Raw genomic sequence first — 14,009 nt, 5'->3', positions numbered from 1 at the left:
ACCACAGGAACATATAGAGACAAAACATAGGAAAGGAAGGTTGAAAGAAGTGAGAAAAAGAATGAGAATGACCAAGTTTTCTGTTAGGAGCTCCAGAAGCAAAGAATATGGGAGAACTTCAATAGCCCAAGAAATAAGGGCTGTACATTTTCCAGAATTGTGGACAAGTGTCAATAATAAAAAAGGAAGGTTTCTGATAACACTATTGGGGCATCTGGATCTAGCTTTACTTGAAGATGCAAATGCTTGGACATGAACTGATAAACTCTGACGTGTGTCTCAGCCAGCCCGAGTTAGGTCTCTATCACTTGTAAAGGAGAGCCCAGACTAACACCAGCTGCCTGTTAGGAGTGAGTGAGCATGTACACGGAATCTAAAGATGATGTGTGTTCCCTGTTGGCAATCTGCCCATTTCCCTACAATACCTGCCTGCTCGACTTTCAGCTGTCAAGCCTGCAAGGTGGTTTTTCTTGAGGGGGTTCTGGACTCTGGAACCCATGTGGTCATGCCTGCAGCCAGAAATGCTGAGAAATTAACACCCTCCAGAAGTAGCCCTCCACTAAGGGCTGATGGGAGGTGTGATAAATATCCCAGCTTCCTCGCCCTACGTATACAACGACTCTGCAGCCTTTTGTACACTGGCTGACGGTTTCCCCAGGAGACTCAGACTCCAGCAGCCCATGGTGTGGCTGAGTTGGGAACACTCTTTTGGCTGTGTTCCCTCCCTCCCTTCCCTCACTTCCCTACTCCCTCTGGGGTTCTCTGCGCCGCCCAAATGACATCCTTGCACCCAGACCCTCATCTCAGGCTCAGCTTCTGGGGGAATCAGAGCTAAGACACGATAGGCTCAGGGATTTCCCTTCCCATCCTCCTCTCCTTTAGCCTCATCAACTGACAAATCACACAATCGACAGGCTCCCTTCTAAAGCCTCAATCGAATTGCATTCATGCCGGGGAGCCCTTTACTAGCCTAGCTTTCTTTAGAACGAATAGGGCACAGGGGAGTAGAATGCGACTGCCCTCATATTCATGGCACAGCCATCTTTCAGGTTTTGTATTTCAAAGTTGGAAGAGGGGCCAGCCTTCCACACTCCAGGGGCTGAAATCAAACATTGCTAACGCACTTGCGCGAGTCCATCTTGGCTGACTTTTCATCTTGAGTTCATTTTTCTTCACCAACTCTCGACGGAGAATGAACCTAGCATCAAACCATGCCCCCTGAAAGGCCGACAATCCGAGTGAAGCCCTCAGCGCACGGCGGGCTTGCTAACATCCGTCACCATCCTCCCTGCTGTGTGACTAAGGCCAAGTCCTTCCATTAGCTCATGACAGCGAGGTTGGAACACTGGGGTTGTCTCAGGAGAAGCCGACACATTTCCTCAAAGATGAGAACTTCTGAAACACTTACACTAACGCACGTCCAGGCATGACTGAGAGCTCCTATTCTTTCAAGAGTCGTGTCTGCAAATTGAATGAACGCCATCCACAAATCCCCTTAGGCAGCGCCGGGGTCCTCCAATTACCATCAGCTGATGAAGACAGATGGGTGAGACTGCATGCTGATGGGTGGCCTTGCCCCATGCCCGGGAGGTGGCAATGCCATTTGTCCCCTAATTAATTACCAGTTCTCAGCAAATAGCTTCATGCCTTCTGTTTTGTCTCCCACTTTACTCCTCCTGCTCTGCTCTTTCTCACCCAGTAGACGCCGTGCCAGTTTCCTGCCCCAGGAGAGGTGAGCAGAGGCATCCGCACCGGGAGCTGGACCGGGATGGGAATCTACCCCAGGTCCCTGCTGGTGATGCTCTGGAACAAAGCCAGGTGGCAACTGCAGAATTTCTAGAATGGTCCACCCTAATCCTTGGAACCCGGGAACACAACGAGATGCTCCTCCCAAGATGATGTGATAGGCACAGCTGATATTAGGGAGAGCTGCCTGGCTGAGCCGGGTGCGTCTGCTCTAGTCATAGGAGCCTTTGGAAGCAGAGGAGTTTCTCTGGCTGGTGGCAGAGGGAAACTCAGAGGCTGAAAGCACAGGAAGGACTCCACGCACCGTTGCTGGTTCTGAAGACGATGGAGTGGGGGTGGGGGGTGGGAGAGAGAAGGGAGCGGCGAGAGGCTCCTGGCCAGCAGCTAACAAACAGAACCTTCAGGCATTCAAGTGTACGGAGCTCGATTCTACCAACCACACCAGTGACTGTGGAAGTGGATTCTCCCCCAGAGCATCCTGATAAGATGCTTTGCTCTCAGCCTGTGGACCTAGGAGCATGGCACCCAGCTGAGCCCACGGGGCCTCCTGACATGCAGAACTGTGAATGACAGTGGGTGTTGTCTTAAGCTGCTGGGTTTCTGACAGTTTGGTGCACAGATGACTAATCCACCCCTGTGCACTGGGTACCGCTATTCTAGTTCATCACAGACCCCACTTCTTGGACAACATAGCCACGTGGATTTTACACAGCCTGCATCACTCCATCCTGAAATGTGGTTTGGCTGCCCTGCCCCTATTCCTCCCACCTCCCTCCCCTTTGGCTGAATCAGGTGTAGCAACCAGCCCTGCTCCCCTCGACCTCTGGCATCCAGACCCCTACCTGTTTGGGGGTTCGTAGCAGCTCCTCAGCTGTGGCCACAGCCGTGATGGCCTTGCTGTTCTCCATGCTGGGGTGAAGGGTGACAGACAGCCCAGCCACGAGCTGGATGGCCAGGTCTGTCACCGAGACTTTGTCATCTAACACGGTTACCGTCTTCTCGGCCAGGATGGAGTCCGACAGTGGGGACAGCACCTGGGGGATGGGCAGGACACAAGACAAATCGATCACACCTGCTTCTGGATGTTGGAACCTTTCCCGACAATGCCTCCTCCATCCCAAACAGGGTCCAGAATACACTGAAAGAGCCACACACCTACTTCACTATACACACTAGCCTGTACTGAGCCTTTGTGAGAATCAGATAAAGTCACACCTCCCCTGAGACACTTTAGCTCTATCTTTGGAAAAGTGACATAAATATTAAAATCCATTCTGTCTTTGAAAGGAAATGACCCTCACCATTTAGATGAGGGCCCCTTGCATAGAGCACAACCTGGTCAACCGTACACAGCAATCCTGCTGCATGGACTCGTGAAGAGTCACACACAAACTGACTCTGTGCAGCCTGAATCCCATTCTAGGTGTATTATGGAATCAACTGGGGAACTGAATTATAAATAGTCTACTCTTCCTTCAAGTCCCCAGCACAATGTGTCCTCTGCTGAAATGTTACTTTCTGCCTCATCTCATAAACCAAAGATTGGACCTGGGATGTCCCAGATGAAATGGTAGAAACGTATCCATCTTTTCCACCTGGGGTAGTTGTGAAAGGATCCAGAATGACTTTCCAAAAAGGTGGAGTCACCCACCTACTACCTATAAGACATCTGTCCTGAAATCCCACCATTTTAGATATTAGCAAAAGAGGCAGTAGGATTTTGAAGAGAGTTTGCTGAATGACTGTATGACAGTGACAGACTGACTTAAGGAAAGAGGGAAGGAAAGGAAGAAGGGATGCGTCCTTCCTTGGTCACTGGAAGGAACAGTGCACAGAGGGGGGCAGGTTCTTTCTAAGAGGGTGTAGGAGGTGCACATCTGGAAAGGGGGCGCTGAAGGTGGAGGAGCAGAGGCAGGAAGGGGTGGGGTGGGGGCAGTGGGAACAGAGGATGCAGCAGTGAGTGGGGTCCTAGGGGGTGCTAAGAGGTGTCGCCACCACCCTCTCAATTCTGTTTGGAAGGAGGTTGGGGCTCCAAGAGCTGGTCCAGGCCCACCTTCCGGGGTCCCCAGGATGCCATCACGAGGGCCAAGAACTGGCCATGAGGACCCGCCCATCTAGAAAGCCTCCGCCAGGGCTGGGTACCACGCTCAGTGATGGGCGTGCAGAAGTTCCCAGCTCCGGCTTCCTACCTGGATGGTCGTCATGCCAACCTCCCTCCCGACCAGGACCCTACTGTCCTGGAGAGTGGCCACGTGGGGTTCCTCCAGCTTCATGAAGTCTGCCACCAGGTGGGTGATGTCAAACTGCCATGAGGGACTGAGCAGGTGGCTCGGCTGGCCCCAGGGACTGGCGCCCTCAGACACAAACTGGGTGAGGACCCGCACGATGGCGTGCTGGTACTGGAGGGTGCAGCCCCGGCCCCGCCGCTCCTCCTCATCTTCATCCTCGCTGTCTCGAGTGGGCCTGGTGGGGAAGGACAAGAGGCTCTCAGGTCAGGGGATGGACTCCAAGATGCTCTCGAGTCATGAGGCAGGTTCTCCCCTCAGCCTCCAAGAGATAGCATCCTGGGCAGGAGCCTCAGGACCACACAGGAGCACTGGCTCTATCACCAGGCGGCACAAAAGATGAAGCATCTCTCGCTCTCTCTCTTTAATAATGCAAAGAAGCTTTATTGTACTTGCCAAAGGAGGAAGGTAAGACTTAATTGAGAAGAAAATATAAACATCTCTCTTCACTAAACAGCACGACCCCAAGGATTTCCCCACATCCTATCCCTCCTTATATATGTAACCCACAAAAAAAATCCCATCTCTCTTTTGAAGACATTTATTGACAAATAAAAGATAAAAGAGCTAATATTTACTAAACCTACACTGTCCACAAAGTAGCAGGGAACCACACGTGGCTATTTTCAAATGAATTTCAGTGAATGAAATTAAGCAAATCAAAACATTAAATGTCTCAGTCACTCCATAACCCCTTGTGCTAGTAGCTACCATAATGGACAAAGTGATTCTAGAACATTCCACCACTGCAGAGAGGTATATTGGACAGATAGGTACGATGCACTTGAGATGTGCCCATTCTAAGACTTGCATGGATGGACTCTTTGAATCTCATAACACTGAGAGGCAAAACTGTAACTATTCTTATGTTCAGGTGAGGAAACTGAGGCAGAGAGGTTGGGTGGCTGGCCCAAACTCACACAGCAAGAAGGCAGCTGAGCTTGGACTTGAACCTAGCAAGTGTCAGTTCTGCCCTCTTCAGGGACACAGAACAAATCTACATCTTGACCACTAATGACCACTAAGTGGCTGGATTCATGGCTGTCTCCCCTCTCCCCCACCCTCCCGAGTCAGGACAAATGCCTTCAGTTTCACCCTGTCCAAGTGGATTTACCATCTCACTGTTCCATTTATCCTTCTTGAGATGGACTCCAGTTGCCCCTTAAAAATCAAGACCGTGATCCTTGGGAGATGGTCAGGAAAATAGCCCTGATGGTTTACGATGGAAGATTCCATACAGGAAACCAGGAACTCAGCAACAACTCTTATTTAGCTAAACTGAGGGCCACAGAGCTGAGAAAGCAAGACCCCAAACTCATACGTGAGATAACTGAGAGTCACACAGAAAAAACTGGAGGCTTTTTTTTTTTTTGGTTTAAGAGCAGACAGCACCCCCATGGTCCAGTATAAATGCAATTAGGTTTTACCCAATATTTGATATGCACAGAGCTTTTCAGGTTTATAGATATTCATCCAGTACAGAAAAAGTAATCGCTGTTTCACTTAGAGAAAATACACCCAAACTCAAATTCCCTGGAGGTGGAGGGGCTAGAAAATTGTGTTACTTCAGTGGCTTCATTCTAGAGGAGCCACGTTCAGAAGACAGTTTACTAGGAACCCATGTTGAGTGCAAATGACTGGATCTGATGCTGACCCAGCCGCTCAGCAGCCTCCCTGCCTGGCTGGGTTATCCTGGGCCTTGGTTTCCCCAGAGGATTGTTGTTAGGCTGTAGGCATGCACGCGTTGCATCATGTAAATGCCATAGTGACAGCATCATGTAAATGCCATAGTGACCTACCCTGTGCTGGGCCCTGTATTGGCTCCTTTAGCATTAAGGTCAGTATCCACATGCATTGCTGTCATGGCTCTGATGCACCAGCACGTCCCAGGCTCACCTCTTACTGGCCACGATGGGGACCCTCCAGCCTTTAATCTGACTCAGCTCTGTGTCAGAGACGTCGATCTGCAGGGGTAGCCGAGGCACCCACACAGTGATGTGCAGGGGGGCACTCAGGTGCTGGTACGTGAAGTTCACCACTGCATCCACCTTGCCTTTCATCTCTTTGCCATTGACAAAGACGTAGTCGCAGCGGTCGGACACCTGCCAAGACAGAGAAGGGATGGAGGAGGAGAAGTTCCTGGGCACTGGAGACCACCCTTCTTCTATTTGTCCTTTTCTCTTGCAAAGCACGAATGCTTGATTTAGGTTTCCCTCAATGCAGAGCCTGAGATGAGGATTTGGTGTGGTTGCTTTACTTGGGAGGTGCCCTCGGGGAATGGGGACCAGGGAGCAGACTGAGGGAGTCAGAGAAACAGGAAAAGTCAGTAGAATGGTACATTTTTGCCTCTGTTGCTGTGACTGTTGGGCTTTGTTTTTCTGGGACCTCATGAAAAGCCTACAGAATTGTCCACCTGCAGGATGAGAGGCAGGAATATTATCTACCAGCTGCTCTGCATCTCTCACTGGGTGAGGGCTGCCCTGTGTTAACTTCTGCACCCTTTCAGGCTGAGACACGGGCCCCAGGATGGAAGACAGAAGCAGAGTGAGAAAAGCAGCAATCACCAAGTGAACTTGAACCTGCTAAGAACTGCTGCTGGGACTGAACTCTGGGTGGACCCAGGAAATGTGATGTGGGCACCAGAGGTATCTGTTCTCCAGGCTAATGTCTGCTCAGAAGATAAGCCTTACCCACGTCTGCCCCATCCGGCTCCCCAGGATCTGAAGGCTTGTACTGCCTTCCTCTCCAGCAGGGCTCTCCCTCCAGTTTCTACACTCCACACTCCACACACACAGCCCTGAGAGTTCCCCACCAGGAGAACTCTCAGGCTTTTGCACATGTAGTTCCCTTTCACTGGGAACACTCTTCCCTCCCTGTTTGCAGCACGTCCCCTGACCCCCCAGGATTGTTTGTATATCTGTACTGTTACTGTTCATCCTGTGAATAGCAGCATTGCATTTGTGATGGCCAACCTACGTTTCCTTCCCCCAAATTTCCTCCCTTTGCTTTTCCCATTTCTAGCAGATCATGGCCTCAGGAAAGAGACAAGACAGAATGCAGAGCAAAACAAACACAGAGACAAAGAAAACAAAAGTCTGCAAAGCATCTAGATTTTGTGTCCCAAAGCCTAAACTCTTAGGAAGATGCAACTATTTACAGCCCCATGGATATTCTCCTGTGGCAAAGAAACAGCTGGAGGGTGCCCGTGCCCCCTGGGAGGAGGCTGGAAGGAGCAGCGTGCACAGAGTGGGACCATATCAGAGGTAACCCATGTGGACTCCGACTGATAATGGGTGCCCCCTAAGAACTGTGAACAGAGCACTTTAAGGCTAGAAACACCCTCCCCAATGCCTTGATAGTAGTTAAGTCTCCTAGAAATTAGACTGGGATGATGTTTTGTTGCCATAATGAATGGAAAACTGAAAATAGAAATCAAGTTGGGTTATAGTGAAACAACATGGCCCATCCTGCATAGCCAAGTTTATGGGATGTGGTTTACACTGGCCCTATGTGTGAATTCACATTTTCAACTGTGAAAATGTAAACTCCTTGAAGGCAATAAGTATATATTTGTCTTCTTTGATATCTTGGTTCCTCATACCAGCTTCTCATGAAGCAGGAACTCAGCAAAGTGGATACTGAATGGATGGATGGATGGATGGATGGATGGATGGATGCATGGATGCATGGATGGATGAATGGATGGATGAGTGGATGGATGAGTGGATGGATGGATGGACAGCTGGATGGATGCATGAACAGGGCCCTTTCTTCATGGGGATACTGGCTTCAAGACAACCAAACAAAGATCTTGGGGCAAGAGGAGATATGATGAAAGATTGAGATAAGATGGAGCCAAGAGCAGTGGAAACACAAGAAGTTAATTTGAAAACTTCCAAAAGGCTCTAGAGCAGTGTCTCCTAACCTTTTAGAAGTCATCAACTCCTTTGAGAATACACACACAGTTAATTCTTGCCATAGAAATGCATATACACACAGTTTTGTGTAGCATTTCAGAGTTAATGAAGTCACACATGGACTCTTCACACAGCACTTACCACACTAAGCTGCAATTGCCAATCTGCTTATCTGTCTCCTGTCCAGGTTGTATACTCCGGAAGGCACAGCATCTTCTTCAGGGGGTCTGTGGCCCCGATTAAATAACATCCAATGCTGAGCAAAGAACTCCTGTGATCGTGCTCTCTTTCCTCAGCTTCTAGGAACTATGGATGGCTACTCTGGGCCCAATTTTCATCTTCAACTTTCACTTCTGTTTGGAGGGGCAGCTGGTGAGGGCTGGGCTGAGTGAATTTCCTCCATCTGCTGGGGACAGTGGCAGGGGGCAGTTGGGAGGGGAACACACGGATGGATCTTCTCGCTCATGGTCAAGAGTGGTTTAAAAATGTGTACATACTGATTAAGCGTGGAAACCAATTTTCGTCGCTGTCCCAGACTTGTCATTAGCACGTAAACACTCTCCTGGATTCAGGCAGGCATTAGCATAATAGCCGAGCAAGAGTTATATCAGTAATCACTTCTTTAATCAATGTTGTAATTTACAGATCATTGACTTTCTTCATTTATTACCTTTCTGAGCTCTGGTGGGAGGGGACCTGGCCGCTCCAGAATATATAAATAATTAAGAGGAACACCAAGGGTATGAAGCAGGAGGGCATGATAGAGCCTTTGTCACTGTTATTCCTAAAGGTGCCATAAACGTCTGGGCAAGTCTCAGGATGCATTCATCATCTCCTAAGTGGCTGGCGGTTGGAACCACAGTATCACAAAATGAGCTGGCTCGTCTGCAAAAAAAAAAAAAAAGGGGAACCCAAAACCCCTACGGGAATCTTTCCAGCCCCTTGGCTCCATTTCTGGGGATCTTTCTTCTCTCTCATTGTGGGTGGGCTGCCCACTGAGGAAACTGGCCGCTGGCCTCTGCTCACTGTGACATTTAAACTATCCCTTCTGAATGCATGGTGGCCATGGCCACTGGTATCTGCTCTTAAGGACCTGGAGGGGCCAGGGTGGGTCACATGTATTCTGGTTGAGTGACCTACTGTCAGTTGACATCTTCTGTTGTCGCTCAGGCCTTGGCTACTTCCTGAGGACATCACCTGCTTCCTAAGGGAGAGGCTGGGGACCACTTTCCATGAGGAGAGCAAACGACATCTGCTGGTCAGCCATCGACATCCAATGTGACTTTTGTCTGGATGCCCTCAGCCAAGCAGGTTCTCAAATTTGAGCGAGCATCAGAGAAGGCTTATCAAGTGTCCACAGACTGTTGGCCACACTCCTAGAGTCTCAGACTGAGCAGGTCTGGGGTGGCAGCCCCACGTGTGCACTTCTAACAAGTTCCTGGGAGGTGCTGATGCTTCAGGTCTGGGGACCACAATGGGAGACTCACTCCCTGAAATAATGCAATTGCCCCTTCTTCTGTGTTTCCGTGGCATCCTATACACCCTGTCTTAGCCCGTTGGGGCTGCCATAACAGAATACCCAGAGATTGGAGGTTGGGGAGGGGGTTGGGAAGCTTAAACAATAGACATTTATTTCTCCCAGTCTGGAAGTTGGGAAGTCCAAGATCAAGGTGCCGGCAGATTCTGTGTCTGGTGAGAGCCCATTCCTGGTTCACAGATGGCTGTCTCCTCTCTGTGTCCTCACTTGGTGGGAGGGGTGAGGGAGCCCTTCGGAGCCTCTTACAAAAGCACTAATTTATTCCTGAAAGCTCCACCTTCATGATCTAATCACCTCCCCCCAAACCCCTCCTCCTAGTATAATCACATTGGGGTTTAAAATCTCAACATAGGTATTTGGGTGGGGGGGGGGTCACGGAAACATTTAGTCCATATACACTCCTTTCATTATTGTAATCATTTAGCTCTGATGCTTTAAATACCATCTCTGTGCTAATGACTCCCTAAATCCGACTTCCAGGTAACAAAGTGCTTGCTCAGCAACTCTACTTGGCTCTCTAATTAGCATCTCCAACTTAATATGCTCAGAAATCAAACTCTGGGCTTAGGTATTGACTCTTTGGAGACTAGGGATTGAAAAGAGGAATTAAATTCTGATACAGAAAAAATGATTTACATTTCTTGTACACCTGAGTCTGTGTACTGGCTCTGTTCACATAAAATGTCAAATGCTCTTACACTGTCCTGATGCCTTGTTTTACAACTGCCATGTGCTTTCCCCATCATTCTCACCTTCGGTCCCTTCTGGAGCTCTGGACAGCCATCAGGATCCCAGTTTAGAGATGAGAAAACTGAGGACCACTGAGGTTGCAGCTTGCCCAAGGTGGAGAAGAGGGTTTAAGACAGCGGGTGCAGGGTTTAAATCAGACTGTTTCAATCATGTTATCTTAACAGGTAATATCCTAGGATTGTGGCCTTGGAAATCACCCTTCCTGCTATGTCTGTCTTAGGGTCTTTTCCATTCCTGTGGGCAGGGGCACCAGGGAAAGGGGCCCCGGGAGAGGCCACTGGCCAGTGACTGTAACATGGACCAGCTCAGACCCCTTCTGCCAGCTGCCCTGGCCCTCGCTCTCTTGATCCATCCCAAATGAGCCCACACGGACAGGCTGGAACATTCCATATCTGGGCCGGGAACAGACAGTACATGCTACCTGGAACTTAAGAGAGTTTAACAAAGGGACTCTTCACAAAGGGGTGGGTAGGGTCGAAGGAAACCAGCAAGAGATGGCAAAGTACAGCAGAGAGAGAGAGAGAGGTGGGCGCAGTGGGTTGAACAACGTTCTCCAAAATCCATGTTTATCCAGGACCTCCGAGTGGGACCTGATTTGGAAATAGGGTCCCTGCAAATGAAATTAGTTAAATTGAGGTGATACCAGCTTAGGGTGGGTCCTTAAAGGGCTGGTGTCCGTGCCCAGCGTGGACACTGTCCCTGTTTGAGAGGCCTGCCCACCTTGGCAGAAAATGCAGCCAATGTCAACTCACAACTGTGTTTCAGGGGGCCCAGAGGAATAAAACAGACTGACCTCACTCTTCCCCACCTTCCAGTGCCTGCTGCTGCCTCTCACTGCCCCAGCCCCATGGGAACCCCAAGGATGACTGGGATGCAGTCTGCAAAGGTTAGCCTCCTGGTGCAGGGTGGGAGAAGGGCAGAGGGATCTGGACGGATAAACAGGAATATCCAACACAGAGACCTCTTCTCTAATACTTCCCATCTTCTTTTTTTGTTGTTGGGGGGCGGGGAACGATGCAGCATGTGGGATCTTAGTTTTCCGACCAAGGATGGAACCCACACCCCCCTGTATTGGTGTTAGGGAGTGTTCTAATTTCATTCTTTTACATGTAGCTGTCCAGTTTTCCCAGCACCACTTATTGAAAAGGCTGTCTTTTCTTCATTGTATATCCTTGCTTCCTTTGTCATAGATTAGTTGACCATAGTTTATCTCTGGGCTTTCTACACTGTTCCATTGATCTATATTTCTGTTGTTGTGCTAGTACCATATTGTCTTAATTACTGTAGCTTTGTAGTATAGTCTGAAGTCAGGGCATCTGAGTCCTCCAGCTCCGCTTTTTTTCCCTCAGGATTGCTTTGGCTATTGGGGTCTTTTGTGTCTCCATACAAATTTTAGGATTTTTTGTTCTAGTTCTATAAAAAATACCACTGGTAATTTGATAGGGATTGCATTGAATCTGTCGATTGCTTTGGGTAGTATAGTCATTTTCACAATGTTGATTCTTCCAATCCAAGAACATGGTATATCTTTCCATCTGCTTGTGTCATCTTTGATTTCTTTCATCAGTGTCTTGTAGTTTCCTGAGCCCCCCCCTGCATTTGAAGCTCAGAGTCTTAACCACTGGATAGCCAGGGAAGTCCCCCATTTACCATCTTCTTAAGCTGGGACTAATGTTTAAAAATATTTGTGAATCGTGGAACACTTTTAAACTCTGGAAAAACCCTTGAATGAGTCCAAGCTCCCCCCTGATGTGACCCTTGATGTCTCTCCTAGGCATCTTCTACAAATCCTCCCCTTGCCTACTCTGCCCCTGGCCGGTCCTTGAACACACCAGACACGCTCCTGCCACAGGGCCGTTGCACTTGCTTTCTCTCTATCTGAGTCTCCTCCCCAGGTGTCTGAATGATTTGCTCCTCATCTCCTTTAGGTCTTTTTTTTTTTAATTGAAGTATAGATGATTTACGATGTTGTGTTAGTTTCAGAGGTATGGCAAAGTGACTCAGCCATATATATATACATATATATTTTTTAATTTATTTTATTTATTTATTTATTATTTTTTTGGGGGGGTACACCAAGTTCAGTCATCTGTTTTTATACACATATCCCCGTATTCCCTCCCTCCCTTGACTCCCCGCACCACCCTCCCTCGAGTCCCCCCCACCCTCCCCGTCCCAGTCCTCTAAGGCATCTTCCATCCTCGAGTTGGACTCCCTTTGTTATACAACAACTTCCCACTGGCTATCTATTTTACAGTTGGTAGTATATATATGTCTGTGCTACTCTCTCGCTTCGTCTCAGCTTTCCCTTCACCCCCTGCCCCCTCCCAAACCTCGAGTTCTCCAGTCCATTCTCCGCATCTGCATCCTTGTTCTTGTCACTGAGTTCATCAGTACCATTTTTAGATTCTGTACATGTGAGTTAGCATACAATATTTGTCTTTCTCTTTCTGACTTACTTCACTCTGTATGACAGACTGTAGGTCTATCCACCTCATTACATATAGCTCCATCTCATCCCTTTTTATAGCTGAGTAATATTCCATTGTATATATATATGCCACATCTTCTGTATCCATTCATTTGTTGATGGGCATTTAGGTTGCTTCCATGTCCTGGCTATTGTAAATAGTGCTGCAATAAACATTATGGTACAAGTTTCTTTTGGGATTATGGTTTTCTTTGGGTATATGCCCAGTAGTGGGATTACTGGATCATATGGTAGTTCTATTTGTAGTTATATACATATATTCTTTTTCAGATTCTTTTCCCTTATAGGTTATTACAAAATATTGAGTAGATTTCCCTATGCTATATAGTAGGTCTTTGTTGGTTATCTATTTTATATATAGTAGTGTGTATATGTCAATCCCAAACTCCTCATTTATCTCTCTCCCCCTCCCCCATTCCCTTTTGTAACCATAAGTTTGTTTTCTATATCTGTCGGTCTATTTCTGTTTTGTATATGAGTTCATTTGTATCATTTTTTTTAGATTTAAGTAGGTTTACTCTTGGGTATTTTATTCTTTTTGATGCCATGGTAAATGGGATTGTTTCCTTAATTTGTCTTTCTGATCTTTCGTTGTTAGTGTATAGAAATGCAACAGGTTTTTGTGTATTAATTTTGTATCCTGCAACCTCACCAAATTCATTGATGAGCTCCAGTAGTTTTCTGGTAGCATCTTTAGAATTTTCTATGAATAGTGTCATGTCATCTGCAAACCGTGACAGTTTTACTTCTTTTCCAATTTGGATTCTTTTTGTTTCTTTTTCTTCTCTGATTGCTGTGGCTAGGACTTCCAAATCTATGTTGAATAAAAGTGGTGAGAGTGGACATCCCTGTCTTGTTTCCTTTAGGTCTTTAGTGGTTCTCAACCTGGGGCCACTGTGTCCTCCAGGGGACATTGGGCAATCTTTGGAGATCTTTTCGGTTGTCACAACTAGGGAAGGATTGTCACAATTTGAGGATGGGCAACTGGCATCTAAGGGCAGAGGCAAGGGCTGCTGCTAGACATCCTAAACCGTCCTGCAAGACAGCCTCACAACACAGAGAGCCAACCCCAAGTGTCAGCAGCACCACGGTTGGGAAATCTGTCTGTAAATTCTCAGAGATCCTTTCTCAGATATTTTAATTTAAAATTGCAACTCATCCAAGCCTCCCTATCCTCTTCCTTTATTTTTCTCTATCACTTACTGCCATCTCATACACCATACAGTTTCCCTATTTATATTGGTTTTCATGTGCCCTCCCTCACTAGAACATAAAGTCCTAGG

At 47.8% G+C, this 14,009-nt stretch overlaps 1 protein-coding gene across 1 annotated transcript in view; it reads right to left on the bottom strand.

Moving 5' to 3' along the window:
* The window catches only part of TMEM132C (transmembrane protein 132C), a 395,705-nt gene that overhangs the window by 6,436 nt on the left and 375,260 nt on the right, over nucleotides 1–14,009 (bottom strand). The window contains exons 6-8 of the mRNA XM_057744545.1: nucleotides 5,928–6,133; nucleotides 3,936–4,209; nucleotides 2,589–2,780 (exon numbers count right to left, since the gene is read on the bottom strand). Of these exons, the coding sequence (XP_057600528.1) occupies nucleotides 2,589–2,780; nucleotides 3,936–4,209; nucleotides 5,928–6,133 (672 nt within the window). The remainder of the gene's footprint in view (nucleotides 1–2,588; nucleotides 2,781–3,935; nucleotides 4,210–5,927; nucleotides 6,134–14,009) is intronic.

The sequence above is a fragment of the Hippopotamus amphibius genome, chromosome 8 (assembly GCF_030028045.1).
Source record: "Hippopotamus amphibius kiboko isolate mHipAmp2 chromosome 8, mHipAmp2.hap2, whole genome shotgun sequence".
NCBI classification, from domain to species: domain Eukaryota; kingdom Metazoa; phylum Chordata; class Mammalia; order Artiodactyla; family Hippopotamidae; genus Hippopotamus; species Hippopotamus amphibius.
This window is presented reverse-complemented; position numbering and strand designations above follow the sequence as displayed.